This window comes from Gopherus flavomarginatus, chromosome 3 (genome assembly GCF_025201925.1).
Source record: "Gopherus flavomarginatus isolate rGopFla2 chromosome 3, rGopFla2.mat.asm, whole genome shotgun sequence".
Classification (NCBI taxonomy): domain Eukaryota; kingdom Metazoa; phylum Chordata; order Testudines; family Testudinidae; genus Gopherus; species Gopherus flavomarginatus.
This window is the reverse complement of record NC_066619.1, coordinates 517326-539633: the sequence shown is the minus strand read 5'-3', so window position 1 is coordinate 539633 and position 22308 is coordinate 517326. Positions and strand designations below refer to the sequence as shown.

Sequence of the window (22308 nt, the reverse complement as noted above, 5' to 3'; positions counted from 1 at the left end):
CATTCCACACCCGCCCTCCTTCCCCACTGTCGGAGTCGCCGGCAAGAAGGAACTGAGGAGCGGGTGGGCCGGCAGGGATATATATTGGGCGCCATGGCGGCGCCACTCCAGGGGGCGACCTGCCGGCCCACTGGAGTTGCTAGGGTAAAAAGTTTCCGACGAACGTGCACGCGCGGCGCGCACACCTAACTGGAATGGATGTGAGCAACACATCTCGAAGAACAACAGTTACAAAGGTGAGTAACCGTCTTTTCTCCACCTCCCTAGCGTTTCACTCTTCTGTAGTCTAGTGTACCTGCGACGTCGTCGTATCCGTGTCTTCCCTTACCTCGACGACTGGCTCATCCGAGGCACGTCGGAAGAGCAGGTGACCGGACACATCGCCATCATCACGGAGCTGTTTGCGAGCCTCGGCCTGACCATCAATCCGGGCAAGTCCACTCTGGTGCCTATGCGGAGCATAGAATTCATAGGGGCAGTGCTGGACTCCAACCTCGCGACGGCCAGCCTCCCCCGGCACCGATTCCAAGCCATAGTGTCCATGGTCACAAGCCTGCGGGCCTTCCCGACCACATCTGCTCGAACGTGCCTCGCTCTCCTGGGGCACATGGCCGCATGCACCTTCGTCACCAGACACGCAAGACTCCGCATGCGCCCGTTGCAGACCTGGCTAGCGTCGGTCTATCGACCACGCAGGGATGCCATACATACAATCGTAACGATTCCACCGAATGTTCTAGGCTCCCTAGGCTGGTGGACAATGCCCTCCCAAGTGTGTGCGGGCCTCCCGTTTCACGCCCCACAGCCATCAGCGTCCCTGACAACGGACGCATCATCGCTGGGCTGGGGGGCGCACCTGGGGACCCTGCGTACACAGGGCCTGTGGTCACAGAGAGAGTTGACTCTTCACATCAATGTGCGGGAGCTACGGGCCGTTCGCCTAGCATGCCAGACATTCCAACGCCATTTGCACGGTCGTTGTGTTGCAGTATTCACGGACAACACAACGGCCATGTATTACATCAACAAGCAGGGCGGGACCCGGTCCTCCCCGCTGTGTCAGGAAGCAATACGTCTGTGGGACTTTTGCATAGCCCACTCTGTTCATCTAGTGGCCTCCTTTCTCCCGGGAGTGCGGAACACCCTGGCGGATCACCTGAGCAGATCCTTCCTGTCCCACGAATGGTCCATCCGTCCGGACGTCCTCTATGTCATTTTCCAGAGGTGGGGGTTTCCCCAGATAGACCTGTTCGCCTCCAGATCGAACAGGAAATGCCAGGTGTTCTGCTCTCTGCAGGGCCGCTCCCCGGGCTCCCTGTCGGACGCGTTTCTCATACCGTGGACGGGTCGCCTTTGCTACGCCTTCCCACCCTTCCCTCTTGTCCATCGAGTCCTGATCAAGGTCCGGAGAGACAAGGCCCGCCTCATCCTGATCGCTCCGGCGTGGCCGCGGCAACCTTGGTACACCATGCTGCTCGATCTCTCCCTGGCAAATCCGATTGCCCTACCTCTTTGGCCGGACCTGATCACACAGGACTTCGGCAGGATGCGCCATCCGGATCTACAATCCCTCCATCTGTCTGCATGGCTCCTGGCTGGTTAAGCCAATCCAAGTTGCGCTGTTCCGATGCAGTACAACAAGTGTTGTTGGGCAGCAGGAAGCCTTCCACGCGTTCAACCTACCTAGCGAAATGGAAACGCTTCTGCTGCTGGTGCAGTCAGCACAACCACGATCCACTCGCCATACTAGTCCCCACCATCTTGGACTACGTCTGGTCTCTCAAGCAGCACGGCTTGGCGATCTCCTCTCTACGCGTCCACCTCGCGGCTATATCCACCTTCCACCCAGGCGAGGCTGGCAAGTCCGTCTTTTCTCACCCAATGGTGTCAAGATTTATCAAGGGCCTGGAGCGGCTCTACCCCCAGGTCAGATGGCCTACCCCTACTTGGGACCTGAACCTGGTTCTAACCAGGCTCATGGCGCCCCCCTTCGAGCCCTTAGCCACATGCTCGCTGCTGTACCTATCCTGGAAGGTGGCCTTCCTAGTCGCTATTACATCGGCCCGGCGAGTCTCCGAGCTTCGGGCTCTGACCGTGGACCCTCCATACACGGTGTTCCATAAGGACAAGGTACAGCTGCGACCGCACCCGGCTTTCCTCCCTAAGGTCGTTTCCGCCTTCCATATTAACCAAGACGTCTTCCTGCCAGTCTTTTACCCAAAACCGCATTCATCCCAAAGAGAGCAACAGCTCCACTCCTTGGATGTCCGAAGAGCTCTCGCGTTCTACATTGAGAGAACAAAACCCTTCCGGCGTTCACCACAATTGTTTGTGGCAGTAGCAGAACGCATGAGAGGCATGGCAATCTCCTCCCAGCGTATCGCATCCTGGGTCACGTCCTGCATCAGGACATGTTACGACTTGGCCAGTGTGCCAACGGGACCCCTGACCGCCCATTCTACCAGGGCTCAGGCTTCATCGGCCGCGTTTTTGGCTCATGTCCCCATACAGGAAATCTGCTGTGCGGCCACATGGTCTTCTGTGCACACCTTTGCATCACACTATGCGCTGGTACAGCAAGCTAGAGACGATGCCGCTTTTGGCGCAGCGGTTTTGCAGTCCGCAACGTCTCACTCCGACCCCACCGCCTAGGTAAGGCTTGGGAATCACCTAATTGAAATGGATATGAGCAAGCACTCGAAGAAGAAAAGACAGTTACTCACCTTTGTAACTGTTGTTCTTCGAGATGTGTTGCTCACATCCATTCCACACCCGCCCTCCTTCCGCTCTGTCGGAGTAGCCGGCAAGAAGGAACTGAGGAGCGGGCGGGCCAGCAGGGGTATATATCAGGCGCCATGCCGGCGCCACTCCAGGGGGCGACCTGCTGGCCCACCGAGTGTTGCTAGGGTAAAAAGTCTCCGATGAACATGCACGTTGCGCGCGCACACCTAACTGGAATGGATATGAGCAACACATCTCGAAGAACAACAGTTACAAAGGTGAGTAACCGTCTTTTCCTGCAAAGGACGCAGACTTCCTTTTTTTATTTTCTCATCCACCACCGAACTCCCTTGTCATTGATGCAGTTGCACAGCGGACCAAACAGTCACAATATTGACCCACCCCGAAAGACAAGGACCTTAGACGCCTTGATGTCCTGGGCCGCAAGGTTTATACATCCTCTGCACTACAATTCAGGATTGCAAACTATTCTGCTCTCCTCGCCAGCTATGATTTTGATAATTACAATAAGCTTTTCGAATTTACCTCATACATCCGAGAGGACAGAAGAACAGACTTCAAATCAATCCTGTCTGAGGGACAACTGATCTCCAGAACGGCCCTACAGGCGTCCTTAAACACTGCGGACACAGCAGCCCGTACCACTGTAACTGCTGTGGTTATGCGCAGATCCTCCTGGCTCTCTGCATCAGGCATTCCTAAAGAGCTCCAGACCAAAGTGGAGGATCTCCCCTTTGATAAGGAAAAACTCTTCTCATAAAAAACTGATGAACTCCTCCACACCGTGAAAGACTCGAGAGCGACACTCTGCACCCTGGGCATTCACCCATCACTTCCTAGAAGACAACGATACCAACCCTACCAAAGACCATGCACACATCAGTACTATCGCCCTCAATCCAGACCATGTGACGCAACTAGGAATCGTATTAGACCTCCCAAACGCAGACAAAATCAAAATCAAGCCACCACCTTCTGGCCACCAGGCAATAAACAACAGTTTTGAAGCTTTGGTCGAGGGTCTGCACGACCACCTCTTGATTCCACCACTTACTTGTCCATTTGGCCACCGCCTCCAGTATTTCCAACATGCTTGGCAGCGGATTACACAGGACCACTGGGTCCTCGAAATAGTTCAGACCAGTTACTCCATCCCATTCATATCCTACCCTCCTACCCTTTCCCCTTCCCCGTCCCTTTTCAGGGACCCCTCTCATGAGCAGTTACTTCGCACAGAAGTGGCACACCTTCTGCATCTAGGCGCAGTGGAATCTCTGCCGACGCAACACCAAGGGTCAGGGTTCTACTCCCATTACTTTCTAACACAGAAGAAAACCGGGGGATGGAGGCCTATACTAGACCTATGCCAACTGAACAAATTTGTGAGGACACAGCGATTCAAGATGGTCACATTGGACACAATAATACCTGCATTGGATCAAGGGGACTGGTTCACAGCCCTCAACCTACAAGATGCTTACTTCCATACATCAATACATCAATACATCCAGCTCACAGACGCCTCCTACGATTCACAATCGGTCAGGATCATTTCCAATACAGAGCTCTCCCTTTCGGACTCTCCACAGCTCCAAGAGTTTTTTTCCAAGACCCTAGCCGTGGTTGTGGCTCACCTACGCAAACACAGGGTCACACTTTTCCCCTACCTGGACGATTGCCTCATCAGGGGAGACTCCTATGGCGAGACACTTCACGCCACGCACTTCGCCATCTCCATTTTTCACAGCCTAGACCTCCAAATAAACATCCAAAAATCTACCCTGATACCCACGCAACAGATCGAATTCACTGGAGCTCGTCTCGACTCAACCCAGAGCAGGGCCTCGCTCCTATACAACAGATTCCTCGCTATCACACAGCTCATATGTACGCTCTCTATTCGTCCCAGGACACAAGCAAGAATCTGCCTACAGCTCCTTGGTCACATGGCAGCTACCACCTTCGTGGTCCAACACACCAGGCTATATATGAGATGCCTCCAAGGTTGGTCAACTCCAGTTTCAAACCCAGCAGACATCCCTTAGGGATGCTGCTAACTCCTCCACCTCATGTTATATCTTCCCTAAAATGGTGGGCAAGTCCAGAAAACCTCTGCACAGGGGTTTCCTTCCAGTAACGATCCCCAACGCTCATGCTCACCACAGACGCTTCCCTGATTGGCTGGGAAGCACATCTAGGGGAACACAGGGTGCAAGGCCGGTGGTCTGCATCAGAGACACATCTACACATAAATCTCCTAGAGCTCAGAGCAGTGAAGAGAGCATGCCTTCACTTTCTTCCCCTCATAAAGAACAAATACCATCAGATCCTGTTACCAGGCGAAGAATCTTCAACCGCCCAACAACATTAGAACTCATTCCACTAGAGCCATGTCGGCATCCATTGCCTTCTGACACAACATTCCCATTCCTGATATCTGCAAGGCAGCTACATGGTGTCACGGAGTGTGGGGGAGTCCGGCCCTGCACCCCTCTTCCTGGGACCCACAGTGACTCTTAGCCAGCCAGTAAAACAGAAGGTTTATTGGACAACAGGAACACAGGTTACAGCAGGGCTTGCAGGCACAGTCAGGACCCCTCCATCGAGTCCTTCTGGGCTTTCAGGGTGCTTGGATCCTAGCTAGGATACCCTGAATTCCGCCCACACAGCCAGCCCCAAGCCCAAACTCAAACTGCTTCCCTCCTGCCACTCCCTTCCTTGGTCCCCCTTCCCGGGCAAAGGTGTTGACCTTTCCCCTCCCTTACCTAGCTCAGGTTACAGGCTCTGGCCTCGTCCATCTCCTAAAGTCCTCCCCTGCTCTCCCACTCCCCACACAGACAGTCCCTACTGCATCCCACATGGTCATCTGAACACACGTTTGCAAAACACTATGCTCTCACGCAAGACACCTCGGCAGACGCAATAGTAGGCCATGCAGTACTATCTTCAGTACTCACTGCCGCATCTCCAAAGTCCCACCAACCTTAGTGGGTACTGCTACACATTCACCTAGAGTGGAGCACCCCCAGGGACCGCACTTGAAGAAGAAGAGAAAGTTACCTTGCAGTAACTGAGGTTCTTCGAGATGTGTGTCCCTGTGGGTGCTCCACTCCCCGCCCTCCTCCCCTCTACTTTGGAGTACTAGTCGGATGCTCCACAGAAGAGAAGGAACTGAGGAGGGTGTGGGGTGCACGCACTCAGGAAGATTCCAACTAGACGGGAGATACCATCTGGGTGCGTGTTCCCCAACCAGGCACTGCTACCGAAAATCTCCGATCGACAGCGCTGGGATGCACCGTCACCTAGAGTGGAGCACCCACAGGGACACACATCTCGAGAAACCTCAGTTACTGCAAGGTGAGTAACTTTCTCTTCAGTACCAGGCAAATTGGCTGAAACTACAGTAAAGAACAGAATTGTCAGGCACATAGATTAACACAATATATTGGGGAAGAGTCAACCTAGCTTTTGTAAAGGGAAGTCATGCCTCACCAATCTACTAGAATTCTTTGAGGGGGTCAAACAAACATGGACAAAGGTGATCCAATTGATAATATCATTTGGACTTTCAGAAAGCCTTTGACAAAAGCTCTTACGCAAAGAAAGCTGTCATGGGGTAAGAGGGAAGGTCCTCTCATGGATCAGTGACTGCTTAAAAGACAGGAAACAAAGGGTAGGAATAAATGGTCAGTTTTCACAATGGCAAAAGGTTAATTGCGGGTGTGATGGGTTGGATCACAGAAACCCCTTGGGGCTGCAAACAGTGCGTGAAGACTAGTTCTGCCCCTGCTTTTCCTGCTAGCCTGGGACTCCGGAGCCCTGCCTGGTTGTGCCAGACACACTTGTCAGCCACAAACACAGACCCACAAACTGCAGGCTTAACTGAAAACAGCTTAAGAAGTGTTCCTGTCTTTAACACTGAGGGCTTGTCTACATCAGAAAGTTGCAGCGCTGGTGAAGGAGTTACAGCGCTGCAACTTAGGAGGTGTACACATCTGCAGGGCACCACCAGCGCCGCAACTCCCTGTTTGCAGCGCTGGCCGTACTCCCGTTTTGTCTTGGGTGTAGAGGATCCAGCGCTGGTGATCCAGCGCTGGTAATCAAGTATAGACACTTACCAGCGCTTTTCTTGACCTCCGTGGAATAAGCAGGTATCCCAGCATACCTGAGGAAGCCTCTGGTAATCAAGCTGGTCTCCTTCCCCGGTTTGCTCTCGCGTTCCCCGAACCCCGAGCAAGCAGGTCTCCTTCCCTGAGGTTTGCTGGGTGGTTCCGGGAACGCGAGAGCAAACCGCGGCGAAGCTGGTCTCCTTTCCCGGTTTGCTCTCTCGTTCCCCGAACCCCCGAGCAAGCAGGTCTTCCCTGCGGTTTGCAGGGGGGTTCGGGGAACGCGAGAGCAAACCGCGGCGAAGCTGGTCTCCTTTCCCGGTTTGCTCTCTCGTTCCCCGAACCCCCGTGCAAGCAGGTCTCCTTCCCTGTGGTTTGCACGGGGGTTCGGGGAACGCGAGAGCAAACCGCGGCGAAGCTGGTCTCCTTTCCCGGTTTGCTCTCTCGTTCCCCGAACCCCCGAACAAGCAGGTCTCCTTCCCTGCGGTTTGCAGGGTGGTTCGGGGAACACGAGAGCAAACCGGGAAAGGAGACCAGCTTCGCCGCGGTTTGCTCTCGCGTTCCCCGAACAAGCAGGTCTCCTTCCCTGCGGTTTGCAGGGGGGTTCGGGGAACGCGAGAGCAAACCGGGAAAGGAGACCAGCTTCGCCGCGGTTTGCTCTCGCGTTCCCCGAACAAGCAGGTCTCCTTCCCTGCGGTTTGCAGGGGGGTTCGGGGAACGCGAGAGCAAACCGCGGCGAAGCTGGTCTCCTTTCCCGGTTTGCTCTCGCGTTCCCCGAACCCCCCTTGAAGCCGCCCAACAGCGCTGCAGTGTGGCCACATCTAACACCACTTGCAGCGCTGGTTGCTGTAAGTGTGGCCACTCTGCAGCGCTGGCCCTATACAGCTGTACTAATACAGCTGTAACAACCAGCGCTGCAAAATTTTAGATGTAGACATGGCCTGAGATGCCCAATTCCCAATGGAGTCCAAACCCCAAATAAATCAGTTTTACTCGGTATAAAGCTTATACACGGTAAACTCATAAATTGTTTGCCCTCTATTGCTCTGATAGAGGGATATGCACAGCTGTTTCTCCCCCCCCCTTGCCCCAGTATTAATACATACTCTGGGTTAAATAATACGTAAAAAGTGGTTTTATTAAATACAGAAAGAAGGATTTAAGTGGTTCCAAGTAGTCACAGACAGAACAAAGTGAATTACCAAGCAAAATAAAATAAAACATGCAAGTCTATGCCTACTACAGTAGGAAAACTGAATACAGATAAAACGTCACCCTCGGAGGTGTTTCAGTAAGCTGTCTTTTGCAGACTAATCTCCTTCTGCTCTGGGCCCAGCAATCACTCTCACCCCCTGTAATTACTGTCCTTTGTCCCAGTTTCTTTCAGGTATCCTTTGGGGGGGGGGAGAGGCTATCTCTTGAGCCAGCTGAAGACAAAATGGAGGGGTCTCCCTGGGGAGACTTTCTCTTGTAGGTAGAGACTCCTCCCTCCCCCTGTGTAGAATCCAGCTACAAAATGGCGTTTTGGAGTCACATGGGCAAGTCACATGTCCATGCATGACTGAGTTCCTTACCAGCCAAGCCACATTCCTAGGAAAACTTAGATGTGGATTGGTGTCTCCAACTTCATTGTTGGCTTAAGGGCGTCTTGGTTGGGCACTTACTGAGGGTATGGCTACACTTGAAACTTCAAAGCGCTTTGAAGTGCGAATGTGGTGGCAGCGCCAGCGCTGGGAGCCGTGCTCCCAGCGCTGTGGCACTGTTTACACTGGCGTTTACAGCGCTGTATCTTGCAGCGCTCAGGGGGTGTTTTTTCACACCCCTGAGCCAGAAAGTTGCAGCGCTGTAAAGCGCCAGTGTAGCCAAGGCCTGAAAATAATCTCTCCTCAGGAAGCTGACCACTGCTTCATTGAGGCTACATCAAATTAAACAAGTACACAGCCAAAATTCATAATGTGGGGTACAACAATGACACATGCATACAAATAGGATGAATAGATACAGTAGATCATAACCTTTACAGAGATATGTTACATGGCATATGTAGCATTAAACATATTCCAGTTATGTCATACATTCATAAGCATATTTCCATAAAGCCTTATGGAGTACAGTGTCACAGTGGGGTCTCTCAGGTATCTGTACTTGGACTTGAGCTGTTCAATGTATTCATAAATGAGGTGGAAAAATTTGCAGATGATACAAAAATTACTCAAGGTAGTTAAATCTAAAGCTGACTGCAGAGTCCAAAGGGATCTCACAAAACTGAGTGACTGGGCAACAAAATGGCAGATGAAATTCAGTGCTGAAAAATGTAAAGTAATGCACATTGGAAAACATAATCCCAACTATCTATAGAAAGTGATGGGATCTAAATGAGCTGTTACTACTCAAGAAAGATCTCAGAGTCATTGTGGGTAGTTCTCTGAAAACATCCACTCAATGTGCAGCGACTGTCAAAAAAGCGAACAGAATGTTGGAAATCCTTAAGAAAGGGTTAGATAATAAGACAGAAAATATCATATTGCCCCTATATAAATCCATGGTACGCCCACATCTTGAATACTGCATCCAGATGTGGTCTCCCCATCTCAAAAACAGATATATTGGAACTGGAAAAGTTACAGAAAAGGGCAACAAAAATTATTAGGGGTATGGAACAGCTTCCATATGAGGATCGATATGACTGTTCAACTTGGAAAAAATACAGCTGGGGGAGATATGATTAAGGTCTATAAAATCATGAATGTTGTGGAGAAAGTGAATAAGGAAGTGTTGTAACACAAGAACTAGGAGTCACCAAATGAAATTAATAAACAACAGGTTTAAAACAAACATAAGGAAGTATTTCTTCACACAACACTGTCAGCCTGTGGAACTCTGCCAGGTGACTTGACGGCCAAAAGTGTAAGTGGGTTCAGTAAAGAACTAGGTAAGTTCATGGAGATATACCTATGTCATAGAACTGGAAGGGACTCTGAAAAGTCATCGAGTCCAGTCCCCTGCCTTCGCTAGCAGGACCAAGTCAAGTACTGATTTTACCCCAGATCACTAAGTGGCCCCCTCAAGGACTGAACTTGCAACACTGGGTTTAGCAGGCCAGTGCTCAAACCACAGAGCTATCCGTCCCACTCCTGAAGCATAAGCCTCTATGCCTTGAATGATAGGTCCATCAATGGCTATTAGCCAGGATGGACAGAGATGGTGTCCCTGGCCTCTGTTTGCTAGAAGCTGGGAACAGACAACAGGGGATGGGTCACTCGATGATTCTCTGTTCTGTTCATTCCCTCTGGGGCACCTGGCACTGGCCACTGTCGGCAGACAGGATACTGGGCTAGATGGGCCTTTGGTCTGACCCAGTGTGGCCATTGTTATGTTCCTGTGATTCTCTTCCCAGCTCTGGGAGGGCAGTGGGATCTAGTTGGTTATAGCAGGGGGGCTGGGAGCCAGGATTCTGGGGTCCTATCGCCAGCCGCTCGTGCTGCGGGGTCTGGCTTGTGTTCTCAGGAATGGTTTCTCAGTCCCACGTCTTGGTTCTATCCACCACAGGGACCGAGTGGGTCGACCCAGAGGATCCCACGGTCATTGCTGAGAATGAGCTGCTGGGAGCAGCAGCTGCCATTGAGGCTGCAGCCAAGAAACTGGAGCAGCTGAAGCCAAGGGCCAAACCCAAGGTACGACTGCCCTACCCCCACCTGCGCCTGGCTTAGACCAGGATCTGGTCCTGGGGCCTCGCCAGTCCCTGCCAGGCCCCCTGGAGGATGCTGTGCCCTGACCAGGCCAAGGGCTCCCCCATCAACGTCTGTGGCTCCAAGGCCTTCACTGCGGGAAGAGCTGGGCTGAACCCCCTCCACAAGAAGAGCACTCCTGCTGCCCTCTCACCTGGCACCACAGGGCTCCCTCCCTGGGTCACAGTGCTGTCTGTTCCTTCTCCCAGGTTCCCCTCCATCCATCTGTGTTGTCCCCTACCACTTCTCAGCACGGCTCTCCTCCCACCTGTCCCTGGCGCTTCCCTCCTCTCCCACCAGGGCTCACACCCTCTGTCTCCATCTGCAGCAGGCAGACGAGAGTCTCAACTTTGAGGAGCAAATCTTGGAGGCTGCGAAATCCATCGCTGCTGCAACCAGTGCCCTGGTGAAGGCAGCCTCAGTGGCCCAGAGAGAGCTGGTGGCTCAAGGAAAGGTAACGCTGCCGGGCAGGGGAGAGGCCATGAGAGCTGTGGCACTTGCTACTTGAGGAGCCGGGCCAGGCTCTGAGCCTCACTCTGGGTATTTCGCAAACGTCCTCTCCAAGGCCAATCACAGTGCGATGTTGGGACATGAAGGGTTAGTGCGGTCCTTGGGTATACAAACAGGGCAGCAGGGAGGGAATTTTCCCTCTGCACACAGCACTGTTGAGACCAGTACTGATCCTGTGCCCAGCTCTGGTGCCCACAGTTCAAGGAGGATGTTGATAAACTGCAGAGGGCTCAGAGAAGAGCCACACGAATGATCAGAGGAATAGAAGACCTGCTCAGAGAGCTCAGTCTGTTTAGCCTCTCAACAAGGTTATGGGGTGACTTGCCCACAGTGAGTCAATACCTCCAGGAAGAACAAATATTTGATAATAGAGGGTGTGACAGGTCCCCCCAGACCATCTGGAATTTGGATATAGCTGAGCCCTCTGTTTTACCAGTCTGGGTTCCCTCTTGCACTGTAACATTGTGACAAACTGCAAAGTCCTCCAAGTTTGGACTCTCACCAACATCCACAAGCAGGGACCCTGTGACGAGTTGGATCACAGAAACCCCCCTAGGAGCTGCTAACTGATTTGCCAAGACTACTTCTGCCCCTGCCTTCCCTGCCAGCTCCAGACTCCAGCACCCAGTCTTGCTGAGCCAGACACTCCTGTCTGCTCCAACAAAGACTCAGGGTCTGAATTACTTGCCCCAAAGCTGCAGGCTTACCTGAAAGCAGCTCACAGAAGTGTGCTTGTCTTTAACACTTAGATGCCCAACTCCCAAAGGGGTCTAAACCCAAATAAATCGGTTTTACCCTGTATAAAGCTTATGCAGGGTAAACTCATAAATTGTTCGCCCTCTATAACACTGATAGAGATGCACAGCTGTTTGCTCCCCCAGGTATTAACACATACTCTGAGTTAATTAATAAATAAAAAGTGATTTTATTAAATACAGAAAGTTGGATTTAAGTGGTTCCACGTAGTAACAGACAGAACAAAGTAAGTCACCAAGCAAAAGAAAATAAAATGCGCAAATCTGTGTCTAATCAAACTGAATACAGATAAGAGCCTCATCAGTTCCAGAATGCTCCCTTTCACAGACTAATCTCCTTTTAGCCTGGGTCCAGCAATCACTCACCCCCCTGTAGTTACTGTCCTTTGTTCCAGATTCCTTCAAGTATCCTGGGGGGTGGAGAGGCTCCCTCTTTAGCCAGCTGAAGACCAAATGGAGGGGTCTCCCAAGGGTTTAAACAGACTTTTTCTCTTCTGGGTAGACACTGCTCCCTCCACCTGTGTAGAATCCAGTCACAAAATGGAAATTTGGAATCTCCTAGGCAAGTCACCTGCCCATGTGTGACTCAGGACTTGCAGGTAGCAGCCATTACCCACATGCTGCTTTGAATGTCCTCAGGTAGACTTCTTATGTGGATTGGAGTCGTCCAAGCTCTTTCCTTTGTTAAGTGCTTCCTGACTGAGCACTTAACTTGCACATTCCTTTCCCAAGAAGTGACCAAATGCTTGATTTTTAAGTAGCCTTAGTTAGAACAAGTATACAGCCAAAGTTCATAACTTTGAACACACAAATGGTGCCTGCATACAACTAGGATGAACGTAACCCATAGATCATAACCTTTACATAGATGAGTTACATGGCATATGTAGCAAAACCTTATTCCAGTTACATCATACATACATTTGTAAGCACACACCCCCCATAAAGCCTTATGGGGTACACTGTCACAGACCCCACCCAGCTGTGTTCATGAATGCTTTGGCCAGCTACTCATGAACCCACAAGATACCCCCTAGCTCTTCAGCCTAGTACCCCAGAGCTGTACCGTCCTGCTCTGGCCAAAACCCGACCAGTATGAATTTATTACCCAGTCCAACACTTCTTCAAAAGAAAGTGGAGGTGCACTAGCTCTTCGTGAGCTGAGATTTATCCCTTTTGCACTTCAAACAACACACAGTGTTTTAGGTAAAATATAAGAGAGATTTATTAGCTACAGAAAGATAGCTTTGAAGTGATCAAACAGATCAAAGTAGAATACCATAAGAAATAAAATAAAACCAAAATCTAAGCCTAATATACTAGATAGGATTTGAATTAAGCAGCGTCTCACCCTGTTACATAGTATAAACAGTCCCCCAAGGTTTTCTACACGGACAGGCTTCCTTCTTTCCTGCCTGGGACCAGCACTTCCCCCAGTTCAGTCTTTGTTCCTCAGGTGTCATTCCCTCCTTTTATATCTTTTTCCAACTTGCTGGAAAGATCTTTTGCTATGACCTGGGTTAGCAGTTCCCATTGTGTAGTGTTGTTGTCTCTGAGAGGTTTCTATTTTATGCAGTTCCTGAAGTAATCCTTGTCAGTGTGTGTATTTCCTCAATAAGAACATATGAATGGTCATACTGGGTCAGACCAAAGGTCCATCTAGCCCAGTATCCTGCCTTCTGACAGTGGCCAGTGCCAGGTGCCCCAGAGGGAGTGAACAGGACACATAATCTGGGGCCGGTTTTGTTCAATGTCTTCATTAATGATCTGGAGGATGGCGTGGACTACACTCAGCAAATTTGCAGATGACACTAAACTGGGGGGAGTGGTAGATATGCTGGAGGGTAGGGATAGGATACAGAGGGACCTAGACAAATTAGAGAATTGGGCCAAAAGAAATTTGTTGAGGTTCAACAAGGACAAATTTGTTGAGGTTCAACAAGGACAAGTGCGGAGTCCTGCAGTTAGGATGAAAGAAGCCCATGCACTGCTACAGGCCTGGAACCGAATGGCTAGGCAGCAGTTCTGCAGAAAAGGACCTGAGGATTACAGTGGATGAGAAGCTGGATAGGAGTCAGCAGTGGGCCCTTGTTGCCAAGAAGGCTAACGGCATTTGGGGCTTTATAAGTAGGGGCATTGCCAGCAGATCGAGGGACCTGATCATTCCTCTCTATTCAACATTGGTGAGGCCTCATCTGGAGTACTGTGTCCAGTTTTGGGCCCCACACTACAAGAAGAACGTGGAAAAATTGGAAAGAGTCCAATGGAGGGCAACAGAAATGATTAGGGGGCTGAAGCACATGACTTATGAGGAGAGGCTGAGGGAACTGGAATTATTTAGTCTGCAGAAGAGAAGAGTGAGGGGGGATTTGACAGCTGCTTTCAACTACCTGAAAGGAGGTTCCAAAGAGGATGGATCTAGACTATCCTCAGTGGTAGCAGATGACAAAACAAGGAGTAATGGTCTCAAGTTGTAGTGCGGGAAGTTTAGGTTGGATATTACGAAAACTTTTTCACTAGCAGGGTGGTGGCACTGGAATGGGTTCCCTAGGGAGGTGATGGAATCTCCTTCCTTAGAGGTTTTTAAGGCCTGGCTTGACAAAGCCCTGGCTGGGATGATTTAGTTGGGAATTGGTCCTGCTTTGAGCAGGGGGTTGGACTAGACACCTCCTGAGGTCCCTTCCCAACCCTGATACTCTATATGATTCTAATCACCAAGTGAGCCAACCCTGTCACCCATTCCCAGCTTCTGGCAAACAGAGGCTAGGGACACCATCCCTGCCCATCCTGGCTAACAGCCATTGATGGACTTAGCGTCCATGAATGTATCTGGTTCTTTTTTTAACCCTTCACAACATCCTTTGGCAAGGAGTTCCACGGGTTGACTGTGCAGTGTGTGAAAAAAAAACACTTCCTTTTATTTGTTTTAAACCTGCTGCCTATTAATTTCATTTGGTGACCCTTAGTCTTGTGTTATGAGGAGAAGTAAATAACACTTTTTCTCTACACCAGTCATGATTTCATAGCCCTCAATCATATTCCCCCTGCCCCCATCCCAGTCATCTCTTTTCCAAGGTGAAAAGTCCCAATTCTTCTTCAAGTGCTTGCTCATATCGATTCCAATTAGGTGTGCGCGTGCCGCGTGCACGTTCGTCAGAAGATTTTTACCCTAGCAACACTCGGTGGGCCGGCAGGGCGCCCCCTGGAGTGGCGCCAGATATATACCCCTGCCAGCCCAGCCGCCCCTCAGTTCCTTCTTACCGCCCGTGTCGGTCATTGGAACAGTGGAGCACGGCTTTGCTGATCTCCACCTCCCTAGCTACTCGTAGTTCTCTACTCCTCACTGTGTTTATAGTTCGAATTTTTGTGGTTATACTTAGTATTAGTACCTAGTTTTATAGTTAGTGTACATAGTTGAAAGGAGGATTGGGGATTAGCCCCTTTCCTCCACCCCGGTGTGGGCCCATGCCCAAGGCACCGGGATTCAAACCATGCTCAGCGTGCCAGAAGCCGATGCCAATAGGGGATCCCCACGACTCCTGCCTCAAGTGCCTAGGGGAATTCCACCTTGCTGATAAGTGCCGCATCTGCAAGTCGTCTAAACCAAGGACGAAGAAGGAGCGGGACTTTCGACTGAGGCCATGTCTACATCTAAAATTTTGCAGCGCTGGTTGTTACAGCTGTATTAGTACAGCTGTATAGGGCCAGCGCTGCAGAGTGGCCACACTTACAGCAACCAGCGCTGCAAGTGGTGTTAGATGTGGCCACACTGCAGCGCTGTTGGGCGGCTTCAAGGGGGGTTCGGGGAACGCGAGAGCAAACCGGGGAAGGAGACCAGCTTCGCCGCGGTTTGCTCTCGCGTTCCCCGAACAAGCAGGTCTCCTTCCCTGCGGTTTGCAGGGTGGTTCGCGGAACGCGAGAGCAAACCGCGGCGAAGCTGGTCTCCTTCCCCGGTTTGCTCTCGCGTTCGCCGAACCCCCGAGCAAGCAGGTCTCCTTCCCTGCGGTTTGCAGGGTGGTTCGCGGAACGCGAGAGCAAACCGCGGCGAAGCTGGTCTCCTTCCCCGGTTTGCTCTCGCCTTCCCGGAACCACCCAGCAAACCTCAGGGAAGGAGACCTGCTTGCTCGGGGTTCGGGGAACGCGAGAGCAAGCCGGGGAAGGAGACCAGCTTCGCCGCGGTTTGCTCTCGCGTTCCGCGAACCACCCTGCAAACCGCAGGGAAGGAGACCTGCTTGCTCGGGGTTCGGGGAACGCGAGAGCAAGCCGGGGAAGGAGACCAGCTTGATTACCAGAGGCTTCCTCAGGTATGCTGGGATACCTGCTTATTCCACGGAGGTCAAGAAAAGCGCTGGTAAGTGACTATACTTGATTACCAGCGCTGGATCACCAGCGCTGGATCCTCTACACCCGAGACAAAACGGGAGTACGGCCAGCGCTGCAAACAGGGAGTTGCAGCGCTGGTGGTGCCCTGCAGATGTGTACACCTCCTAAGTTGCAGCGCTGTAACTCCCTCACCAGCGCTGCAACTTTCTGATGTAGACAAGCCCTGAAGCAGCTCCTCATGGAGTCGGCACTTACTCCTGCAGCATCGGCGCCCAACAGACTGCCTCGGTAAGGAGCGCCCCTTCGGCACCGGATCTCCCAGGTACCAAGAAGGACTCTCGGCGCCGACCTTTACCGGCACCGACTCCTCAGCACTGCTCCCTTTCCCCAACTGGGAAATGGCATGCTGATACAACTTCAGCCTCCCAGAAGGAGCACTCGTCTAAGACGGTTCGTTGGGCACCGTCTTCCGCTGCGGCACTGTCGATGCCGGCACCGCAAATAGCTGCTCCACCTGGGATGGCACCATCGATTCCGGTCCCACAAGGGCCGTTGAGTCTGGTGCCAGACAGTTCCCCGGCTCCTGCTGTGGTTGAGCTTGTTCTCCCTTCTATGCTGGAGACCTTCTCTACGGCAAGGGAGCTCATTTCGATGATGGAGCTGATGCGTCCTCAACCCCTGGCACCGCCAGTGCAGGTTATTCAATCCATTGGCAAGCCGGCCCTGGTAAGGCCTCCATCCGTCGATCCTCCAGAGAGATGTCGTTCCAAATCGCGGTCTCGCAGACGCTCTCGATCACGTCGCTCTCGGCGCTCCTCACAGTCCCGGCACCATTCTCTATCGCGGTACTGGTCGCACTCGCGGCACCACTCAGCATCATGTTCACCAGACAGATACTCCCGGTACCGATCCGGCTCTCGGCACCGATCTCGGTACCGTGTATCCCGCAGTCGCTCCAGGCGACAGGGCTCGAGATCCCAGTCGACCTCCTGGCACTGCTACAGTAGAAGGTCCCGGTCTCGCTCGCAGTACTGCCATAGCTCCCAGTACCGCTCCCCAGTACCACCCCGGGATTGAGCGTCAAGAACAGTGCCGTCTTCATAGGGCTTCTCGGCACCACCATGGCCTTCGAGACACACTTCAGTATCGTCTCAGGCTGGAAGTGCATCATACCTTCCGGAGGGTGACTCTGACGTCCCCAGCCACTATCCGGAGAGACAAAGCCATGATCAAGGGCCTCATCACTGGTCCTTGTGGACACCATGGGCATACCACCAGGCCCAAGGTGCCCTGTCAGTGGCTCAACGCTCGGCCCCCTCGGAACACCGGGTACCAGAGGCGACAGTGAGCCGCCCTCCCCCTACGGGCACGGATGAGTGTCCAGTTCTATCAGGGGGCACAGAGGTTCCACCTGATGCAGCTGATGCTCTTCCTGTACATGACCCACCCCAGGACCCGTTGGTCCCGGGCCTCTCCTCCTCCTCCTCGTCTGACGAGGTGGTGGTGGGAACATCGTCCTCAGGCCCTCCGCCAATCGATCTCGGGGCCTATCACGACCTCTTGAGGCGGGTGGCCCAGAATATGAATTTGCAGATGGAGGAGGTCACTGAGATAGAGGACCCGGTCGTGGACATCTTATCAGCTGATGCACCTACTAGACTGCATCTCGTTCATCCGCACTATACAAGCCAATGCAGACACCATTTGGCAATCCCCAGCTTCAATTCCGCCTACAGCTAGGGGAGTAGAGAGGAAATATATGGTCCCCTCAAAGGGGTACGAATACCTCTACACCCATCCACCTCTCTGCTCTCTGGTTGTCCAATCGGTGAACAAACGGGAGCGTCATGGCCAGCAAGCATCAGCGCCTAAGGCGAAGGAGGCTAGACGCATGGACCTCCTAAGCCGCAAAATATACTCTGCTGGGGGCCTCCAACTTAGGGTGGCAAGTCAACAAGCCCTCCTAAGCCAGTACAATTTTAATACCTGGGTGTCAGTGGGGAAGTTTACGGAGCTTCTTCCCCAGGAGTCCCATCTAGAGTTTACGGCCCTGCTCAAAGAGGGTAAAAAGGTGGCAAGAACCTCCCTCCAGGCCTCTCTGGATGCCACGGACTTGGCAGCCAGAACTCTGGCAACCGGAGTGATGATGAGGCGTATCTCCTGGCTCCAGGCCTTCCTCCTGAATTGCAGCAGACCATTCAGGACTTACCCTTCGAGGGACAGGGCCTCTTCTCAGACAAAACCAACCGCAGGTTACAAAGCCTCAAGGACAGTTGTGTCATAATGCACTTGCTGGGTATGCACACGCCAGTGACCCAATGAAGGTCCTTCCGGGCCCAGCCATACCGCTCGTACAACCAGACTAGGCCGCATCAGGAGGCTACCAGAAGTCGTGGCAGGGGGAATCGGCAGAGACAGTCTGGCCCTCAAGGATCCCAAAGTCAAGTGCCTCCTAAACCACCAGCAGGGTCTAAGCAAAACTTTTGATGGGACTCCCGAGGACGTCCCACCAGTTATCCTACTGGATCCTTCTCCCTCCTTTTTCAACCGCCTCTCCCATTTCCTCCCTGCCTGGTCCCAGCTAACCTCCGATTGTTGGGTCCTTCACACAGTGGAAACGGGATACCATCCACAGTTTGTTTCAATCCCTCCCTCCCACTCTCCCTACCCGTCCCTCTTCAGGGACCCCTCTCACGAGCAATTCCTCTGGCAAGAGGTCCAGGCGCTCCTAAAGCTGAGGGCCATAGAGGAGGTGCCAAAAGACATGAGGGGCAAGGGGTTCTATTCCCGCTACTTTTTAATCCCTAAGGCAAAGGGAGGTCTACGACCAATCCTAGACCTGCAAGAACTCAACAAATTCCTGATAAAGTTGAAGTTCCGCATGGTATCCCTGGGGACCATCATCCCATCCCTGGATCCAGGAGACTGGTATGCCACCCTCGACATTAAGAACGCTTATTTCCACATTGCCATTTATCCGCCACACAGAAGGTACCTCCATTTTGTGGTCAACCACCAACACTTTTAGTTCACAGTTCTTCCCTTTGGCCTTTCTACAGCTCCAAGGGTCTTCACCAAATGCATGGCTGTAGTAGTCGCCTCCCTCAGGCGTCGTCGAGTACACGTCTTCCCGTATCTTGACGATTGGCTTATTCGAGGGACTTCTTGGTCACAAGTATCGCAGCACCTGTGCATCGTCAGAGACCTCTTCGGGAGCTTGGGTCTCTTGATCAACTCAGAAAAGTCTACTCTCACGCCTGCGCAGAGAATAGACTTCATCGGAGCTATTCTGGACTCGTTTGGCCAGAGTCTGCCTCCCCCATTCTCGTTTTCAAACAATGGCTTCATTAATTTACAGTCTTCAATCCTTTCCGACAACATCGGTGCGGTCTTGCCTCAACCTAGTAGGTCACATTGCCTCCTGCACCTTCGTGACCAAGTACGCGAGACTACGTCTCCGTCCCTTCCAAACCTGGCTGGCTTCAATATACCATCCACACAGAGACAGTCTGGATTTGGTGCTCACTATCTCCAGGAAGGTTCTTGACTCCCTCACTTGGTGGCTAGACCCCTCTCTGGTCTGCTCAGGGATGCCATTCCACCCACCACAACCCTCGGTAGCACTAACCACAGACGCGTCATCTCTGGGTTGGGGTGCCCATCTCGGGAGTTGTCACACTCAAGGCCTCTGGTTGCCCCAAGAGCTGTCCCTGCACATCAACGTGAGGGAACTGAGAGCAGTCCGTCTAGCATGCCAGGTGTTTCGGGACCATCTACAAGGCCGTTGTGCATCAGTGATCACGGACAACACAACGGCCATGTTTTACATAAGCAGGCAGGGCGGAGCACGATCCTCCCTCCTCTGTCAAGAAGCCATCCGCCTCTGGGAATTTTGCATAGCCCACTTTATTGATTTGGTAGCGTCTTTTCTCCCAGGAGTCCAGAACACTCTGGCAGATCACCTCAGCAGGTCCTTCCTGTCTCACAAGGTGTCGATACGCCCGGACGTTATCCTTTCTGTTTTCTGGAGGTGGGGCTTTCCCCACATAGACCTCTTTGCCTCTCAAGAGAACAGGAAATGCCTGGTGTTCTGCTCCTTCCAAGGACACTCCCCGGGCTTCCTCTCAAACGCATTCCTGATTCTGTGGAAGAGGCACCTACTTTATGCCTTCCCACCGTTTCCGCTCGTCCACAGAGTCCTACTCAAGCTCCGCAGGGACAGAGCCCACCTGATCCTCATTGCTCCAGCATGGCCGAGACAGCGTTGGTACACCCTGTTGTTCGACCTCTCCATGGCAGACCCGATCCCCCTGCCACTCTGGCCGGACCTCATAACACAGGACATCCGACCTGCAATCCCTTCATCTGACAGCATGGCTGCTAAGTGGTTGAGCCAGTCGGAATTGCGTTGTTCTGTCTTGGTACAACAGGTGCTCTTGGGCAGCAGGAAGCCTTCCATGAGGTCGACATATCTCGCCAAGTGGAAGCGTTTCTCCCACTGGTGTGCTCAGAGTAACTTAATCCCCAGACAGGTTTCTGTCCCCATTGTCCTGGATTACCTATGGTCCCTCAAAGAGCAGGGCCTGGTGGTCTCTTCTATAAGGGTGCATCTCGCAGCTATTTCAGCCTTCCACCCAGGGGAAAGTGGCAGCTCAATCTTTTCTCACTCCATAGTTTCCAGGTTCCTTAAGGGATTGGAGCGGTTGTACCCTGAAGTCAGACGCCCGACCCCTACTTGGGATCTCAACCTGGTGCTAGCCAAGCTCATGGGTTCCCCTTTCGAGCCTCTAGCCACCTGCTCGCTGCTGTACCTCTCCTGGAAGACAGCCTTCCTTGTCGCTATCACCTCGGCAAGACGAGTATCAGAGCTTCTAGCTTTGACTGTGGATCCCCCATATAGGGTATTCCACAAGGACAAGGTACAGCTGCGACCACACCCGGCATTCCTCCCTAAGGTGGTGTCTGCCTTTCATGTTAATCAAGACATCTTTCTCCCAGTTTTTTTCCTGAATCCGCATTCATCGCCTCGGGATCAACAACTACATACCTTGAATGTCGGCAGGGCTCTTACCTTTTATATTGAGAGAACCAAACCCTTCCGACGGTCACCCCAGCTCTTTGTAGTCGTGGCAGACCGGATGAAAGGCATACCTGTCTCTTCCCAACTAATTTCATCTTGGGTGACATCCTGCATCCGAACATGCTATGAATTGGCTCACATTCCGGCTAGCCATCTCACCGCCCATTCTACTTGGGCGCAAGCCTCATCTGCCGCTTTCCTGGCCCACATCCGCATCCAGGAAATATGTCGCCCTGCTACATGGTCTTCCATTCACACCTTTGCCTTACACTACGCATTGGTTCAGCAGTCCAGAGACGATGCAGCCTTTGGCACAGCAGTTTTGCATTCCGCAGCGTCTCACTCCGACCCCACCGCCTAGGTAAGGCTTGGGAATCACCTAATTGGAATCAATATGAGCAAGCTCTCGAAGAAGAAAAGACGGTTACTCACCTTTGTAACTGTTGTTCTTCGAGATGTGTTGCTCATATCCATTCCAAACCTGCCCTCCTTCCCCACTGTCGGAGTAGCCAGCAAGAAGGAACTGAAGGGCGGTTGGGTCGGCAGGGGTATATATCCAGCGCCATGGCGGTGCCACTCCAAGAGACGCCCAGCTGACCCACCGAGTGTTGCTAGGGTAAAAATCTTCTGACGAATGTGCACGCGGCGCGCGCACACCTAACTGGAATGAATATGAGCAACACATCTCGAAGAACAACAGTTACAAAGGTGAGTAACCGTCTTTTTTATTAATCTCTCCTCATACGGAGCCATTCCACATCCCTCATCATTTTTGTTTCCCTTTTCTGAACCTTTTCCAATTCCAATATTTTTTTTGGGATGGGGCGGCCACATCTGCACATAGTATTCAAGATGTGCACGTACCAGGGATTTACATAGCGGCAATATGATATTTTCTGCCTTATTATCTATCACTTTCTTAATGATTACCAACATTCTGTTTGTTTTTTTTGGCTACTGCTGCACACTGAGTGGATGTTTTCAGAGAACTCTCCACAAGGACTCCAAGATCTTTCTTGAGTGGTAACAGCTAATTTAGAACCCCTCATTTTATATGTAGAGCT

At 52.1% G+C, this 22308-nt stretch overlaps 1 protein-coding gene across 7 annotated transcripts in view; it reads left to right on the top strand.

Moving 5' to 3' along the window:
• Positions 1–22308, top strand: part of TLN1 (talin 1) — a 192949-nt gene that overhangs the window by 159798 nt on the left and 10843 nt on the right. For all 7 annotated transcript variants that reach the window (XM_050943517.1, XM_050943519.1, XM_050943518.1 and 4 more), the window contains 2 exons: positions 10398–10522; positions 10905–11030. In XM_050943517.1, the coding sequence (XP_050799474.1) occupies positions 10398–10522; positions 10905–11030 (251 nt within the window). The remainder of the gene's footprint in view (positions 1–10397; positions 10523–10904; positions 11031–22308) is intronic.